Genomic DNA, 19,131 nt, shown 5'->3' with positions numbered 1-19,131 from the left:
CCCATCCCCGCACCAGAAACAACTAAACTGTCATTACAATTTTATTTATAATGGGAATGCAAGTACTAGAACGATATGAAATGTGCAAAACTGGATGCAGGATAAATAATCTTAATTAGGTTTTTATCGCGTCAGCACCACGGACAGCGACAGTGATTTGAAAGACAATCCAATCACATAAATTAACCTGCTGTCTCCACATGGCACATGGCACACGACCGGAAAGTTACGCGCTGTTTTGTCTGAACTCCAGTGTCCAACAGGAGGACAGTATTAGGGAGCGCTTCGGATGGGATTAGGTGAACGCGCGCTGCCTCAGTCCTGGATTAAGGCGCAGATATTCCCAATCCAAACCCCACAACGAGGCATTTCCCAGGCGCACACGCTCATCCGGACCCACCCCGTCGCCCTCTGCACACCACTAAATCGTAGCATCACATGGAAAGATGGCCGACGTTCCCCAGCTCATCAAGATAGGAATTTCCCTCAAAATGCTTCCCAATAATCTCGCTGTCTATTTCAAATCCGACGGTGCCAGGTTTGGACAGACGCGCACCATCAAACTGCTGACAGGATCCAAGTACAAGATCGATGTGGTGATAAAGCCTGGAGCAGCCCAAGCCACGTATGTAGCCTTTTTCTATGTTTGTGTGTGGTATAGATAGTCTCTGCCTGTAATCCATTAACTGGGGTTAAATCACTAACGACCTACAAGTGTCTTGACTCTGAACAGCCCTTACTCTACACAAAATCAACTGAAACATTGCACCAGTGTTGGTTTAAAATGCTTCTATGCTGCTGATGTGTTTTATCCTGTGTTTACCCTATATGTTGCATCAAATTAGCATTGTCTATCAGTATGCATTAGGTTTCAGGTAAAAAGGTTTAGGCTGCAGCTAATATGGTTCATAAAAAAAGAAGTAGACCAGGTTTTCACAGTGAGCACCTGAAGGCTCTGCTCAAATCACAATTTACTGCATGTCAAACCCACTTAAAGGTTTGAGTTTGGCTGTTGTCATTGTGCCATTTCACTCTTGTCCACACATACTCTTGTGTAACATGGTTATTCCAGAGAGGGTTCAATAAAATAGGTCACACATGAACTGGCCAATGCAGCATCATCTGGTTTCATTTTTCACAGCAGAATTTATGCTTTGTAAATAAGTAAACTTGCTTGTTCTTTGCATGAAATACAAAAATTGTATACAAATAATAATAATGAATGAACTACATAATATACACATAAAATAGTTTGTTTTAAAGGAGCCATAATGTGCTCATATGTGTCATTTGCATTTACATCTTTCAAAGTGAATGTATAGGTCTATTTTATGGCCACTGAGCATCTGTGCCAGTGTGTTTGACTACATTAACACATGGTACCCACACAGTCCTGCTGAATACTGAGACATTGAGTGTACGCGTGTTGTCTCGTCTGTGCAGGTCTATGAGCATCGGTGGGGTGACCTTCCCTTTGGAGCAGCAGTCTAAAGACCCCCAGTCTGTGATCTACAGTGGACTGTATGACACAGAGGGAGTGGCTCATACCAAGAGTGGAGAGAGGCAACCGGTCCAAATAAGCATACAGGTATTATAGTTTTGAAAGTCCATTTTTCTGTGTACCAGCAAATGCCAGATACGCATCAAGAATTTCCAAAAACGTAAAGCGAGGCTGTAGAGGCGAATTTGCAGCCACCCCTGGTTGAAGGTGAACGTCTTTAAGCAAGTGTGTCTTCCAAAGTATCAAAGAGTCCAGCAGTTAGTAGTTAAATTCATTTATTTGGCTCACCTTTGCCACAGTAACACAGTGGACCATCTATACACGGTCAAAAATCATATGACTCTGCACCTTAAAACACCTGGCGCCAATTTCCTGCCCCCTTTATACCTGGGGTTTCCACTCCAAACATCTAAACCACGGTGCCCCATAGAGGCTGGAGGTGCACAAATGAAAGACAGTCAAAATGGCTCCTACAGAGGCATTTAATCTGTTGCTATGGTTACAATTTTTTGTCTTATCCGTCTGAATCTGAATTTGGTAAAGGGCTGCACAATTTTGAAATGCGACCACTCTTGAAAACAATTGTTAATAGCAAATATTAATTGGAATAGGTTAATAGGTTAATAGGAATATAAATGGCACTACATGTAATTTATATTTTATTTGTGATTTGTTATTACTTAACAATAACCAATAACAGGGGAGCAGAGAGCAAGATGGTCGCTTGAATACGCCTTGTAAGTTCAGCTTCTTCTTAACGAGCTTTTAACAATAACCAATAAGAATAATTCACTAAAAACAGTACTGCCACAAGCTGCATATAGTTGTAATATAATGTGCTTATCAGAGGTACACCTGATGCCCTTCCTGATGCTTAGCTCGATGTTTGACTGGGGGCTCAAACTGATTTTATTTGCTTGTTAACGTCAGTGGGTGGAATAGGCAAATAAAACACTAATTACTGTTATGATTTCTTGTTTTAGTAATATTTTTGCAGTCTCATAACACCATTATTCACCTGTGCTGTACGTGTGTCTTTGTCTCAGTTCACAGAGGCTGGCCAGTTTGAGACCGTGTGGCAAGTCAAGTTTTACAACTATAACAAGAGGGACCACTGTCAATGGGGAAACAGCTTTAACAGCATAGAATACGAGTGTAAACCAAATGACACACGCACGCTCATGTGGATCAACAAAGAGATGTTCCTCTAGATGTGAGGACTGCGTGTGATCTGTAGAAAAAAATAAAGTGATTAGATTTGCACTGCTCCGTCATGGGTCACATTGTGTTATTTATGAAGAAATGTTGTGTTTTCAGTTGGACCTTTCAGAGCCTGTGGTCAGAGTTGTATGAGCAGATATTTTAAGATGTTCATTAGATTCAAGTGCAACCCATGTTTGTTTGAATTGTGTGACTATGGTGCATTTTATCGTGCCACTTATCGTCTAAATGATGTTTTATGTAATCAAGATGCAACAGACCACTGCACAATTGTGTTCCAAGCACAATGTTTCTGATTAACTTGACCTGTTTTGTGTTTAGATGTTTACATTTAGAAAATACTTCATGTACTTTGCACAACAAGAACATACATCTAGTCTAGGACACAATACATCGCTTAGTGGTGTATTGTCCAAGTGTTTCTAAATGTCACTGAATCCCTGTATTTATATGATATAATGTATTTTTGTGTTACAGTATTATATTTTTGTACTGTGATGAATGTGATTTGATTGATTACCTGCAAAAGTGTGTGAAATACATTTTCTATGCAAAGATGGCAGAAAGATGTTTATGCCATTAATGTGTAATTGTTTACAATCATATAAAGCTATGAACAAAAATATTTGAGTGGCAAATTATTCCTATAGGACATTTTTTATACAAATGATTGTCATAGCCAAACTCCGAGTATTGAATCCAAGCCTGATACAGCAAATGTACACACCAGCGGGACAAAGTACTCAATTTTGTTACTTAAGTAAAAGTACAGTACAGATACTGGAGCAAAAAACAAAAACAAAACAAAAACACATCCATCCATCCATCCATCCATTTTCTTCCGCTTATCTGGGGCCGGGTTGCGGGGGCAGCAGTCTAAGCAGGGACTCCCAAACTTCCCTCACCCCGGACACGTCCTCCAGCTCCTCCGGTGGGACCCCAAGGCGTTCCCAGGCCAGAGAGACATAGTCCCTCCAGTGTGTCCTGGGTCTTCCCCAGGGCCTCCTCCCGGTGGGACATGCCCAGAACACCTCCCTAGGGAGGCGTCCAGGAGGCATCCTGAGCAGATGCCCGAGCCACCTCAGCTGGTTCCTCTCAATGTGTAGGAGCAGCGGCTCTACTCCGAGCTCCTCCCGTGTGACCGAGCTCCTCACCCTATCCCTAAGGGTGCGCCCAGCCACTCTGTGGAGGAAGCCCATTTCAGCCGCTTGTATCCGCGATCTTGTCCTTTCGGTCATTACCCAGAGCTCATGACCATAGGTGAGGGTAGGAACGTAGATTGACCGGTAAATCGAGAGCTTTGCCTTCCGGCTCAGCTCCTTCTTTACCACAACGGACCGATACAGCGACCGCATCAAAACACAGATGAAAGTAAAAATAGTACATGGAAAAATCTACTTATGTAAAAATATTCAAGCACCTGTTTAAAAATGTAATTAAAGAGTAAAAAGTAAAAGTATATTGTACATATTTTAAGATCTAATAAGGCCTCAGATGAAATTATTTTTGATAAAGATTTGTGCTGAATTTTAAAAAGAATTGAGTCATTTGTTTTCTCTTGCTGTTTTTTTTTTTTTTTTTTTTTTGGAGGTTTTTGTTTGCTCAAGCTATGACCTTGATTAAAAAAAAAAACCCTCAGCCTTTTCAGCAGGTCTCAAGCAATAATAAAAAATACTTTTACCCTGCAGTCCTGTTTTAAAATGTAGTGGTGTGGAAACAACGGACACCTTCTCTCAAATGTAGTGAAGTAAAGTACAGATCCCTAATATTTGCAGTTAACTACAGTACAGTACTACTTCTAGTTTGTTACATTCCACCACTGACACCCCCCCCCCCCCCCACACACACACACCCGCACATTTAAACACACACATACACACATATACACACAGGCATACATATACACATACATACACACATACATATATACATACATACATGCACACACACACACACACACCCCCACCCCCACACACACCCCCCCACACATATATATATACACACACACACACGCACACCCCAACACACATACACACACACCCCTATATACATACACACACATAAACACCCCTACATACACACGCACACACACACATATATAAGTATACACACACATGCACACCCCTACATACACACACATACACACACATTCATATACACACACACATTATAGTAAGTAACACCGGTCACTTTAATAAGTCATGTTTGCACTGTTGTTCTGATGCTGCTGTTGTATATATTTTCTACCTTTAAGCATTTTATTTATTTGATTTTTTAAGCATATCTTTTTTAACTTCGTGCATGCCCTTATTTGTATTTGTATTTATTCAGTGTGTTTTATGTTGCACTTTATCACCGAAGTAAGTAAACGATGGCAATAAAAGGATTCTGATTCTAATACAATAATCAAATGAGTGAATTAACCTGCTGTGGCGTAGTACCACAAACCCTCCAGCAGATGGCGCACCCGCTCAAACAGTGAAGGAGATAAAAGTTCCCGGATGTACAGTAGCGCCCCTCCCCCTCTTCCCCGCTCCTGCTCGTCTCTCCGCCACCGCCTGCTCCTCCTCCTCCGCGCTGTGTCCCCTCCCCGCGGCTCTCCCTCCCTCTCCACTGCAGTCAAAGCTCGGTCCGGGAGAGTGTCAGAGAGGGTCGGGAGCCAGATCTGAAGCAAAAACCGAGACCTCCAACGGAACATCGCATTTTGTCCGAGTATTTCGCCACTGTTCGGCGGCATCCACAGCCCCCCTCGGCCCTTCTTTTCCGTTTACATCGCCTGGATTTCATCATCCGACCTGCAAAATGGTAAGAAGCAGCAACAGCAGCAGCAACCACGGCTCTATTTTCTCCCTCCGCCGACTCGTAAACACACCAGCAGCTAGGCCTGTGCTGTCATTGTGTCGAATCATAACGTATTTTGATGGGATTGTCCACAGATGTCACGTTAGCTTGTTGTTAAATTTACTAGCTGCAAAGAGGAAATGGCTTTAACTGCCTGCCTCCTCTCTTGGCCATACCCCTTGGCTGTCACTAGCCTCAAGCTTATGGCCCAGATATTTCTTAAACCTCGACATTGCTCGCACTTTTACCAGCAAACACACCCGATTTCACGTTTTATTTGCACGTAAAAGACGCCACTATGGCTTTTTTTTGTGCTAAATTAACGGTTGGTAGCATTAGCTAAAGGAAGCGCACGGCTGCTCACATTTTAAGCTAGCACGAAAAATCATCCATTTTCACACAACGTCGTCGCGTACATGTCTTTTAATAATCTTGAGAGACTTGCAGGTTTTGTTTTGGGGTTCACTCACAGCTCATAATGTCATATCGATCTAGTTTACGCATTTTAATGGTAGATTTGTATCAAAAAATGCGGGAAGTTAGCGACGTTTGGCTTGTGCTGTCAGTGCTAATGGAGCTCACCCATTAAATGTTAAAATGACGAGGAAAGAGCAGTAAGTTGTCATACACCATGCCCTTTTTAAAGCATCCCTATTCACATATTTGCATCAATTAGTTAAAACCTTACAGCAAAATTAGGTCACTTGATACCCTTAAGATCTCAAAAGATGTTATTCAAACCATCTATAGATAAATACTGCAGTTTGTGACACTTTACACACATCCCACTGTACTGACCTAACCTGTAAGGATACATGGTTTGGTTAAGTGCCCTCTTTTGCCCGTCAATGCCCCATCCTCCCAGTGCGCACCCCTTCCACTGATGATGTGCCAACTTGTAGCCTGTCAAGAGTGTGTTCTTCACTGCAGGAGGAGGCTGGGGGCAGGGACTCACTCGCACACAGTTGCTTAAGCTTTTATTGGAATGATCTGATGCAAAGGGGACCATATGCCGCTTAGCAATCAAGCGCCACCCACATACAGATCGAGCCGAGCTAATGTAAAAGATGAAAGCCCCAGTGAACCTGCAGCAGTATGAGGATGATCAACACGAAATATCCAAGCTGCCCATCCAACCTGCCCACTCCAGCTCCATTTCTGCTCCTCACAGGCCAGGACTCTCCTTGGTGCCAGCAATCACCAGCACATTTCCAACTCCTCTGTTTCCTAAATATAACCATATGTACAGGCCAGTGGTCTGATGCCCAGCTCGCTGTAAAAGCAGACTGTTGGGCACCGCACCCATGCATAGGGCTGGGTAGCTTTGAATTTTATTTTGGGGGTACCAACACTTGAACAAAACCTGTTTTTTGGTATCCTTTCTGGCTGCACTAATCACTATTAAGAAAAACAAATATGATTTTATAATGTAATGTTCATTAATTCTTTTAAATACCATTTTTTTTTAAAGACAAAACTTTGGTTTTCATGATTTCGTTGGAGACAAAACTTTTCTTGATTACTATAGATCATACCTGGACGACGGGGGGATTACACAGACATGATGATCTGCCTTGTAACTTTCTATAATGCTCTCCAAGCACCCACCAGAAGCATTAAAAACCTTGCAACCTAACTTTACACAGCTGTACCCGTGTGGAGTTTGAAATAGAAGGATTAGAATGTGCCCAGTTGGCTTGGTGCACATGCCCACAATCCAAATTATGTTCTTGAAAATGTGCCGTTTGCAGTAAAAGAGTGGATTTGTTTAAGAACACTGAGACTGAAGTAAATGTCAGCCAGTGCAATCATTTTGTTTTGAGAGGCAATTTCCTTAGCTGTGTTGTGTAGTGGTCTGGCTGAGTGAAAAATGGAAATATTATTATTATTATTATGGACATATTTAAAGTACAGTCAGTGTTCCAGTCGGCTTTGTGTCTAGTGGGTTGGATGTTTATCATAAAGCTTATAGTTTATAGCCATAAGTTTGGTTTGCTGTGTACAGATTTGGATGGAAGTAGTAAGAAGCTAAAAGACCATACATTAACATTGAAACTTGGTCATTTGGACAGTGTTATGTTTTGCGTGAGTGAGTAAAAGGGATGTAGAGGTGTAACAGGCAGTAAGTGAGCGAATGAAAACTAACCAGAACCTAGTCATTTTTGACAATGGACAATATGCCAAAACATATCGGGATTTTTTCAGAGGCCAGATCATGTTCTTGATTCATACGGTCTTTACATGCCACTCGGGTAACTAAAGCGATCTGCTTCTTCTGTGAGTTCGTACTTCTTTGTGTTTGGTTACATCCACCTGTCACTCACTCAGAGCATGACGGAGCCAATTTAAGCAGTGAGCAGAGAAACGTCTCTATTACTTTGAGCATAATGCTGCATTAAACAGAGCTCTGAAGCATAATACAACGGCCTGAAAAAACTGCTTGTTCCTATACTAAAGATGTGCAGCTGTACTAAAACACGTTTCCCTGTTTTCATTGGGTCTATTCAACATTTGTATATAACGAAATTTAAGTTTTGGGGATATCGCTCCAAATTAAATTGTCATGTCTATCCTTTATAATAAAAAACAAACAAATGCAGTGTATCAGGTCAAACGGGGATACAAAGTCATATTTCTGCCCTGTTGTGACATTTACTGGCACATTTATGATGGATTAAACTGGGCTGAATCTCAAAGCCTGGATAATTTCATAAAATAAAGAGATATACATATTGATTCTATACATTTTGGGCGTGTCAAAAAATACAAGTATTGACTCCATTCTTCCTGAAATGAACCTAATCAAAACTTGTTTATTGGTGACTAGTTGATGGCTGAATGCATAGAGATCACATTTGTGTACGTTGTTCTTTAAAGGGTTTTGGCTGTAGGTCTCCCACAGAATTCCCATGCTTTTGTCACTCTTTTTCCTCACTGCTTTTTGGATTCAGGAAATAACGGATGACTTCAATCTTCTGCACAGCGTTATGCTAATTATCCCAGCGGCACTGCAGCATTTGTGTGAAAAATGCACCACACTTTTGCCAGAAACCTATTCATTGTTATTACTGGTGGTGACTGCATTATATTACTTGAGATGAGTACATTTGAGCTGAGAAAGCATATAGTTTTATGTAGCTGTACCCACGCCCAGTCTGCCCTTGACTGAAGCCTCAACAGTAGATAAGGCAGGTGCCAGGTGTGACTGTAAAAGAGTGTGCTCAGCAGCAGCAGACCCTCTCCACGCCCCCACCCACATGCAGCAATACTAAACAAGCACTTTTCACTTGCAGGTCAGGCCTTTAACACCAACATGGTTGCTGCTTCTTTGTTACTAGTTTGATAATCACTTGTATTTCCTTTTTTAAGAACTTGTTCAATTTAAGTCCAGGCAGTGCTCAGGATGTGTTCATTTGTGCTCGTGCCTCAGAGTGTTCTTGTGCAGCCTGCTTTACTGGGCTCAGTCTTTCATGTTATGATTGGTTCTGCAGGTCTATAATTAGCTGGGTTTTTGGGTCGGCCTTAGCGTTACTGCTGAACAAGCGGCCGTGCCAGATTCTTCATTATGCAAACGCGTGTTGTGTGCTAAGGCCTAATTGATTCTGAATGAAGCATTCATTATTGATGAGCCAACATGAGTCTATATCCCCCTCTCCTTCCTGGAAGAGCCTTTGACTTGCTCTTGTGCTTTGCTCTGAGAGTCCAGATGTTCACTGACATATAGGGCAGCTGGACAGCAGCTGCATCAAGTAGTTTGTTATTGGAGGATGACGAGCGATACGGCTGACCCCTTTGTGGTCTTAGCACTGACCTATGGCAGGCTGTGGTTAGTAAACCTGTAATCCTGGACACCAAATCTCCTTTACTCTAAGTCTCTTTCCTTCCAGACACTCTCCAGCGTTTAACCACAGTCAACATCAGGACTGGAGCTGTAAACATTAACCCCCTGAAAGGAATCCAAAATTTGTATTTTGTACTTGTATTCTTACTTTTTACGCTGTGCTCACGATTACAAGCAACTAACTCAGACAAAATCCCAAGAAAGTTTGTATTGATCCAATTCCGATCCCATGCACAGTTAATGAGTTGACCCTCTGACCCCATAAATCTGACTCCTCCCCCCTCTTAGCAGGTCCCTCTCCTCCAGGTGGGGACCCACTAATCCGTCCTTGATGTCTTTAGTGTCTATAGACTAAATACTATACTCCCTCTGTTCTCATAAATGCTCACATTGCCTCTGCTCATCAACTGAGCCTTAGCAAGTTTATCAGGAGCACATATGTTTAGCCAGTTAAAAACTTTATTTTTCAGAGAAGCTAAAATATTTTCTATATTCTCAGATATTATAATGTTAATGGAAATAAGGACTTTTTAATTTAATATACAGCATAAGAATGTATAGACTAGTAGACATGGGACAATACTGAAATTTGGTGTCACATTATCATGGCCAAAATAATTATTAGCAACTTTAATAATTAGCGTGATATAATCGTTAATCGCAGTTTAAAAATGCTGTCAATATGAATAATTATGATTTTAATATTTCAAATAGGTTCCATGTTTATAGTATTGTACCTTGTTATAAGTGAAAACAACTCTGATCTAGAACAGACCATCATGGAGAAGTTGTTTTTTTCTGCACTTTCTGTCGGTAGAATAAAATGGCCTGTCACGATTATTATTATACCAACTTATTGCTCAGTATTTGTTAGGTGGAACAATGTTTTTTTTGGGGGTCAATATTTATTGTGGGCACATTTTTATTTGAACTAGTGGGAGACTTTTTGGCATTTTTCTGTACTTCAATTAGAGTTGAGCTGTGGAGGGTTGAGTAAATAACTTTCATGGCTCATTATAGACACAAACTAACTACTGAAGTGTTTCATTCTGCTGTTTATTTATTGCAGCCGATGTTTTTAGAATATTTTTTTTGGGTGGGTTAATCCTTTAGGGTTTTTGAGTCAGTGGCACAAATTAAATATGATCCTTTACCGTCTAAATAAGATATATTGGTGGAGAAAATATCAGCATTTCATATCGTGACAGGTCTAGTCCCATGAACGATTATTGGTGACACTTTTTATGATGATAAATTATATTACTATTTGTTGTCGCAACCCTACTGTCTCGATGTTTGTTTGGTATCGCCCCAGGCCCCTGTTGTGTCTCATTACCTCTACACAACAGAGGAAGCGGCTCTATTTTGGTGTTGTGCCCTTGTTGCAGAAAAGGCCTTTATTTGTCTCGATGTGGATCCTGCGAGACCCATTTGGACTGTGCAATCAATGGGTGCTAACTATAGTCGTTTGAGAGAGACGTTGCCACCTGTTTTTAAATAAATCAATAGCTCTATTTTTAGCCACAGGCCGAAGCATTTGTCTGTTCGAGCTATAAATAACAAAGGCAGTTTGTCAGCATGAAGCAATAATGTAACCATGCATTCCCCCACTTTTGCTGCTCTCTGCATTTATAGGGCCGCCGCCTCAGGAGCCTCAGGAAATTAAAAGGTTTTGGACATATTTATGGAAACGGCTTTTATTTTTAGCTCTGCACAAAAACACTGCTTATTTACCATACCTCTTCATACTGCTTTGTTATACCGTAGTTCCTCGTGACATCGGACCAATGTGTGACTGGAGGCAGGACTCTTTCAAATACTCGGTAAACTAAAAAAAAAAAAGTGTAAAGTTTGTTGATTTGAATTTAGGAAAAGTACATTTATTTTTATTGAAACAGGGAGAAGGCGATAAGATCACGTAGACTTTGTTTCATGGGCGCCCTGTTCAAAATGCAATACAAAGCAAGTACGTAAGTCCATTTAAAACATTAAAAACAGAAGCAGGCGTGAATTTAAATGTTTGGTGCCACAAATGCAATTTAATAATCTGGTAATAAAGTCTCCAGTTTTGCTTGTCCTTGAAATATATTCCATTTTTGTGAAGTTCTGTTCTGATGTGGCTAGTTCTTGTACAGTGGCTTGATCTTGTATTAAATGCTTTTATTTGCTGAAAAGCAACAATCACAACATTAGGCTCTGAATAACCCCAGTCAGTTCATTATTTTGACTGAGACGGCTGCTGCAAAAAGCAATCAGCCCAACTTTGAGACGTGCACATGTTATTCATCTTGTATAATTCCTTGACGGTCTGACGGTCAAACTTCATTAAAGGTCCTATATTATGCAAAACTGACTCTTGTGAGCGTTAAGCCATGTTCTAATGCTGTTACCTCTTCAAAAACATACCTAGAGTTGTGTTTTGTTTCATTCACACATGTTTAAGTAACCCTTTTATTATTAGTCTGTTTACATCTCCAAAGCTCAAAATGCTCTGTTCCACCTTGTGATGTCATCAAGTAGTATTTAAGTTAACAGCTCCTTTTACCTTTTTTGTTCAGTAGATACTGGCAATTCCAGGACTGAAATCATCCAAGTGATTCTAGTGAAGGTATTTGGGTTTAAAACAAAGTAAAGCACTTCCTGTATTCCTACATGATTACATCACAAGGTGGAACAGAGTGTTTCCAGTTTGAGAGAGGAACACTCCCTAAATACGCAGCATTTGTGTGTTAAACATGTGCGAATGAACAAAACACACTGACGATGTTTTTGATGAGGAAGGAACATTATAACATTCAGAAAACAGTGTAATATGGGCCCTTTAACCTAAAAAATAAAAGCTTGGGACGTCAGGATTGTTGACTAGCATTCTTCACACTGGTATTTTGTATTTTTTTCCTCTCTCTTGATGGGTCTTGTGATTTTGAGTTCCCACAAGAAAACACACTGAGGGATATTCTTTGAAATGCGTAACTTCATAACAACTATTACACACCCACTTTTGGACAAACAAGATAGTCCCACCATGGCTTGACATTGAGATCGCTAAGTGGGGTCAAGCTACGTTCAGTCAACCTTTATACTAGAGATAAATATATAAACAATCTGTATCGGCCATGAAAAAAAAAAACATAGCAGTCGGTTTTTAATTTATACATAGAGAAAACTCCCAAAACTCAAAACTGTTTTATTAATGAGGTTACTATCAACAGCACTACGTCAGCCTGGTGGAAATCCAATGGCGTTTTCAAGCACAGCTACGCCCTGAGCAGCGATACGCCAATATGGAACAATCCAGTGTTTTTGATAAATAATAAACCCCTCATATTCTCAGATTGGAAAGATAGGGGAGTAACAAGTGTGGGACAGATACTACGAGACAGAATATGGATGACCTTTGACCGCATTTGACCCTGCTTTAAACGTCTTATCTAAAGGATGCGTTCAAACCCCAGATAAAAAATGTGAGTCACTCTAACCCTACGCCATCTACAAAAATAAAACGTTTAAAACCAAAGTTCTCTTAGATGTACTCGCTGTTTGCAATTGACGGTTACATCATCCTACCAGTCGAAAAATGGATTGTGGATATGGCTATTACTTCCCCAAATATAAACTGGCAGGCTGTGTGCGCTAACACTTTCTCATTCACCTGTAACTCCAAAACTCAATAGGCTCTGAGCACAGTAGCACGCTCGCTAGCTCACTGTGTCTCATATATAACTGTCGCTTTTATTAAAATCTGAAAACATAAAAATTGGGTAGACTTTTTTATTTATTTTATATGAATAGGTTGTTTATTTTATTGATAGAATACTTCAGTTTGTGGTGTTGATCTAATATCTGTTATGCCTGAAATTTAGCATTAGTGTTAGCATTGATACACAAACATCTCAGAAGTGTCCTCCAGTGAAGTGTTAATTTTATTTGTGTAATGTTTAACATATTGTCAGTGACATCCATACACAGCTCTCTGTCCACTGCCTGAACTTTAAATATTCAATTTAGCGAGACTTTGCAAAAACCTCCTCAGAGATAAAATTGGATAGAAAGTAGAGATGCTAACAGTGAGGTTGCCACGTGCTGTTGTGCATAGAGCCTGTTGATACAGTAAAAATCCCCCACAGAGCCCACTTCACCAAATATAAACCTCAAAGTGAACCCACTGCCCTGACATCACAGGTGCAGGTGACTACTGCCCTCACTGTGGCTTTGTCCCTTTATTCAGTGCTTTTTGTCAGGAGTTATAAACGGACAGAAATGATGGGCCTTAACACTCGCCTTTCGACAATAGAACGCTCCAGAACGCTCAAATTAATGTATTTATTCTTCTATCACTCTCAATCAGTGATGGAAGAAATGCTCAATTTTGTTACTGGAATAGATTTCAAGTAAATTTCTTCATGATATTTTTACTTTAGTAAAAATAAAAGTATTTAAGTGCCTGTTTAAACAAGTAAAAAGTAAAAGCATTTCACATAAGTGTTGTTCATATCTTAAAGCGTTAAATGTAGTGATATTGATTTAAAAAGATATATAGTTTTTAGTCAAAAGTAGCAATACGAATCAATTTCTTATGATTTTTTTGTTTGAAGCTTGAACTCAAACTTTAGTCAGGATGTTACCACAAACATAAAAACAACCCCTCAAATCATATGAAAAGTACTGTTCAAAAATGTTGTAAAGTAAGAAGTACTCACTGTAAAATGTGCTCGAGTAGATTTTAGGTATCTGTATTTAAGTACAGTACTTTACTACTTTTGCTTCGTTACCTTCCACCACTGCTCACAATAGCCAAAAAATATATATTACTAAACTGGAAAGACAGACAGAAGTAATCTGACTCATGGCTCACCCTGCGTATAGAACACACACATTTAGAAAGACTGTCCGCCGCTTGAAAGAACCAACTTCAGTTCTATGATAAGATTTGGTCCTCCCTATTTACATAACTGCAAAGCTGAATGAAAAATTATATTCAGACGGAGGAAATAATGCAAATAACTGTATCTTTGTTAGCTTTTCATTAGTTACATGCAGTTTGTATCTCTTCATATGTCATTGTGTTGTATGTGTAGAAACCATTTTGACTGCCTTTCATTTGTGCACCTCCAGCCTCTATGGGGCACTGTGGTTTAGATGTGTGAAGTGGAAACCCCAGGTATAAAAGGGGGCAGGAAATTGGCGCCAGGTGTTTTAAGATACAGAGTCATATGATTTTTGACCGAGTTTATAGATGGTGAACTGTAGTATTGTGGCAAAGATGAGCCAAAGAAATGAATTTGCTGTTATAATGTGTTTAGTTTGTGTTGTTTATGTTGCCCAGTCTTTTACTTGCGGTGTTTGCTATAACAGACATGATAAACTAAGAAATAAAGTGTAATATGTTATGTATTTAGCTATGTCTTAAAATAAAATGAAATGCATAATCTATTAAATATATCTTGCCATTATGAGTTTGTTGTACAGTTAGATTTATGTGCATTTGTGACCCCATTGTGCACATAGCATCTCGCTTTATTAGCTGTAAAAAGAAGCAGGCAAGTTGTCCGACACAGTAGAGTGGGAGTGTGGTCTGTCGGCCTGCCGTGATCAGACTGTCAAAAGCTAAGTCTCTGGGCTGGCTAATCCCGTGTCACCTCTTTCTCGCGGCTGATCTTAAAATACATCCACCTCTCAGGCCGCCACAGTAGACGAGCGGCGCGCAGAGATGACATAACTGCTACATAACCCGACGGCTCCAGCGTGAAACACCTGAACAAAACAAAAGCTATGTTTGCATTTTTATTCAGCACGAGGAGATTGTGCACAGCAGTGTAGAACAGCAAGGTTGCATCAAGTTCTCCCGTAAACACTATGCCTCGGTGTAATCGTTTGCTCAGACATTTTTCATCTGTGAGGCTAGCTCTTGTTGCTATCTTGGCTAGTGTTGCGTGGCATTCCTCGATGGAGTTGCAGGGCAGTCCTGTTCAATAGCGCTCTGGCCCAGCTCCGTGTCAGCTGTAGGATTCCCGGCTCGCCCCCCCCTCCCCCTTTACTCCCCTCCCTGTACTGGTCTATCCCTCCCCTCCCTCCACTGGTCTGCCCCTCTCCTTCCCCTCCCTCCCCTCGGTCTGTCCCTCCCACAGAGCGCTCCGTGGCCTCTGGCAGCAGCCGGGCGAGGGCTCGTGGACAGTGCTGCAGTGTTGGATGGGATGAGCTGCGGATGTGGCTGCAGTACATAAGCCAAAGATGCATAAGCCAAAGATACACACGCTGTATGCGCAGTGAGCCACTACACAAACCACAATGCAGAGAGAGGGAGGGCATCTGGCACAAATAAGAATGTACATGTAAATGAACTGTGGCTAGTTGGGGTATTTTCACAGTATTATTTGAAATTATGTGGTTTTATACAAACTGTGATCCCTCTCTCATCCCATTCTGCTGACTGTCGTGTCGTGTAGTCACTTTTTTTTCCGCCATTATGTTGTCACATATTTACTGTGCCCAATTTTCAGTCAAAATTTTGACATGTTTATTTTTTTGTTGTTTTTAGGGAAATGAAGCCAGCTATCCCCTGGAGATGTGCTCACATTGTAAGTATCTGCTTCACTATGTTTTGGCTCCTCTGAGTGATGTGTGTCTGTTTTCTCTCATGTCCGTCTATGCAAACCTGCAAATACTTTTACAGTTATTGGTAATTGAACAGTAATCTCTGTATTTTGTGCTCACAGTAGCAAGCGTGGGATATTCAGCCAATAGTTTGATTTGACACAGAAGTTTTCTGTTTATTCTGATCAGAGGAGTGACAGATGAGGCTCCCCTTCCTCTCCTGTTGGCTCTGCAGCAGAGGGAGGAGACTTTCTGTGTGTGAAGTTGCATGATGTTTCCCGATGTTTTCCGATAAAAGTGTTATTTTGCATGCGTGGAGGCTGTCCCTCTTTAAAAGTAATATCATAATGAAACGTGTGTAATGAGAATTTGCCAATCAAATCTGCACTTATGTGGATGGTTAGACAGAAAGTGAGGGATAAAGGGATGAGCAAAAGAGGAGAGACAGATGTGATGTCCAGCTCCAGACCTGGATCTGTGTCTCTGTCCAGCTCAGCATAAAGTGCACAGCATAAAATATATGCGTGCTTTATTGTGTTTACGTTTTAATTAAATTACTCTTTGTTTTATTTGAGGCCCACTGGATGATAAAAACCTGAGTACATGCGCAAGATCCTTTTGCAGCAGACCTATTGTGCTTGTGTCTGCTCTATTTATAATCTTAATAATCTATGAGCCCCATGGATCATTATTGGAATTTGCATTATTTTTAAATTGCAATAAAACTGCAATGCCGCCGTAAACATCATCACAGCAAAGGGTCAGTCCCTCCAGTGGATAGCTGCAGGTCAGGCTAGCAAGGAGCTTTTGAGGCTGGGCAATGACTCACATTGTGCTTTGTCCACCTCCTTAACCTTCCCCACCTGATTAATCAACAGTGTTTGAGTGTTTCTGCCCTGATGTCACTGACAGCTCCTCAGATGCTCTACAATAGCACACTTGAATTCCATGTCCAGGCCCCGTTGTTGCCCCGTTGTTGCCCCGTTGTTGCCCCGTTGTTGCCCCGTTGTTGCCCCGTTGTTGCCCCGTTGTTGCCCCGTTGTTGCCCCGTTGTTGCCCCGTTGTTGCCCCGTTGTTGCCCCGTTGTTGCCCCGTTGTTGCCCCGTTGTTGCCCCGTTGTTGCCCCGTTGTTGCCCCGTTGTTATACGTGTCTATTGAGAGCTGGGTGAGGAGCGGTCCTCATCACGTCTGGTTTGTAGTGAATGTCATCTCTGCAGCACGGTTACCCACGGTTACTCAAGCAAAGCACCAAAATGTCACATCTTGTTGAAGAGAGGGCTGCGGACACAATGTGTAACAGTAGACCTCGGTGTGTACTACTGTAGTGTACTGTACTAGTGTACCAGTGCTGTGGAGGTCATGGGGCCTTGGCCTGTCCGGCCTGTGCGGCATTCCCCCTCAAGGATTAGCCCCATGGTCACAGGACACACAGGACAGGGCATCGCTTGAACTTTAAAAGCCTGCTGTGGGGGTACTGTTTGTGTGTGTTTCTTACCATCAGTGTAGAACTTTTTTTTGTTTTTTTTAAGTATCAAAAACTCAAGGACACAACACACAACGCCTTTACTGTGGAGTTTGTATTAAATATAAAGTGCATGATATTAGTACTGTATTTTCCTATACATCGCTCCAGAGTCGCACCAGTGAAAAAATGCATAATAATGAAGAAAAAAACATCAGTCGCACTGGACTATAAATCCAGTTTTGGGCTAAATTTATTGTACAAAATCCGAGACCAAGAACAGACATTATCTCTAAAGGCAAGTTAGGCAATAATAACAATAAAATAGAGCAACAGGCTGAATAGCAGTACAGCACGCTAACGTAACACATAGACAACGAACTGAATGCGTGTCTGGTATGTTAATGTAAGATATTAACAGTTAATCAGATAACTACGCTGACGTTACACATATTTATGCAACTACATGAAGCATAGACACAACTGAACACGTGTCTGGTATGTAAACGTAAGATATTAATAGTTAATCAGATAACTAAAGCATAAAAAAACAAGCTAACAAGTTTACTCTGGATCTCACTCCACGTCACTAAATCCATTAAATTCTTCATCCTCGGTGTTGCTTCTGAACTCTGAACGCTTCTGAAGCCTAGAGTGCCCTCGCGCGGTTGTCAGTGTGACAATGAAGATGTGAAATTATATATTTTAATAATTTCACATATAAGTCACATCTGAGTATAAGTCGCACCCCCGGCCAAACTATGAAAAAAGTGCGACTTATAGTCTGGTAATCCTTTAGTGCATAATGGGTCATCTCCTTGCTACTCCAGTGTTCCTTTAGTCTCTATTCAGAGCCTTTGCCCTGTGCTAACACAGCAGCTGTTCGGCTCATCAAGTTCTTGGACAGGCAGAGCAACGACTGTGAGGAAATTAGCTCAAACACATTGGCCAGAGGAGCACCATTCACCTTCACCTGTTCCCCCACATAGTCACAGAATGTCTCAGAGAAGACGCCATAAGATTGCATTGATTTGTACCTCACAATTCTTATTGTTGATTTAAAAAATCTGCACAAACCAGGCCACCATGACCCACCTATTTTTAGAGGGAGGAAACTAATTAACTCTACAATTTCTAGTGCTCCACGGAATAATCTTTTTTGACTCTTGAAAAAATGCCCATCCTGGTTTGAATGTATGGGACGTAATTCAACATATGGAGGCGCTGCCTTGAAAAACCTAAATTTATTTTTAACTCATAACACAGCAGTTGTGTCTACACTGCCCAAAATAATTTGCGGGTGGCTTGTTGCTAGTTCCTTGTTGCTAGGGGTTTCCCGAAGGGCGGTAGCCAGGTCTGTCAGTGTGGGGGAGGGGTGGGGGTTTTCTCATGACGCCATGACTATAAATACCCTCCGTCAGTGCTGCTGTCTCAGTGGTCTGCTTGGCCCATGTTTCAAAGACCAACATTATTAGGGCAGCCAGACCAATGGGCCTAATGCAGCCCACACAACTCTCTGCTGCCGGCCGCTACATGAGATAAGGCTGAAGGAAATGGATAATCTAAAGTCTGATGGGGGAGATTTGTTTAACATGTTAGTAGGGCTTCTTTGCCTTACTTCACTGTGGACGCCCCGTCACTCTGGACGCCCCATGTCACTCTGGACGTCCC

At 41.2% G+C, this 19,131-nt stretch overlaps 2 protein-coding genes across 2 annotated transcripts in view; both read left to right on the top strand.

Moving 5' to 3' along the window:
- The first annotated feature begins 415 nt into the window (after nt 1-415).
- On the top strand, nt 416-3,337 carry cnrip1b (cannabinoid receptor interacting protein 1b). Its single transcript, XM_033979888.2, has 3 exons — nt 416-625; nt 1,444-1,588; nt 2,548-3,337. Exons 1-3 carry the CDS (start codon nt 447-449, stop codon nt 2,710-2,712), a joined length of 489 nt encoding a protein of 162 aa, XP_033835779.1. The 5' UTR covers nt 416-446; the 3' UTR covers nt 2,713-3,337.
- A 1,927-nt stretch (nt 3,338-5,264) lies between these two features.
- Nucleotides 5,265-19,131, top strand: part of ppp3r1a (protein phosphatase 3, regulatory subunit B, alpha a) — a 30,132-nt gene continuing 16,265 nt past the window's right edge. The window contains exons 1-2 of the mRNA XM_033979810.2: nt 5,265-5,527; nt 15,943-15,982. Of these exons, the coding sequence (XP_033835701.1) occupies nt 5,525-5,527; nt 15,943-15,982 (43 nt within the window). The 5' untranslated portion in view covers nt 5,265-5,524. The remainder of the gene's footprint in view (nt 5,528-15,942; nt 15,983-19,131) is intronic.

Source organism: Periophthalmus magnuspinnatus, chromosome 15, assembly GCF_009829125.3.
Source record: "Periophthalmus magnuspinnatus isolate fPerMag1 chromosome 15, fPerMag1.2.pri, whole genome shotgun sequence".
NCBI classification, from domain to species: Eukaryota; Metazoa; Chordata; class Actinopteri; order Gobiiformes; family Gobiidae; genus Periophthalmus; species Periophthalmus magnuspinnatus.
The sequence above is the reverse complement of the archived record's forward strand: the minus strand, read 5'-3'. Positions and strand labels throughout refer to the sequence as shown.

What these genes read in the sequence shown, in the direction of transcription:
- cnrip1b (XM_033979888.2), top strand. Translation starts at nt 447, where the DNA reads ATGGCCGACGTTCCCCAGCTCATCAAGATAGGAATTTCCCTCAAAATG. An exon ending in CCTGGAGCAGCCCAAGCCAC is followed by an intron (nt 626 to 1,443) that starts GTATGTAGCCTT and finishes TCGTCTGTGCAG; the next exon opens with GTCTATGAGCATCGGTGGGG. An exon ending in CGGTCCAAATAAGCATACAG is followed by an intron (nt 1,589 to 2,547) that starts GTATTATAGTTT and finishes TCTTTGTCTCAG; the next exon opens with TTCACAGAGGCTGGCCAGTT.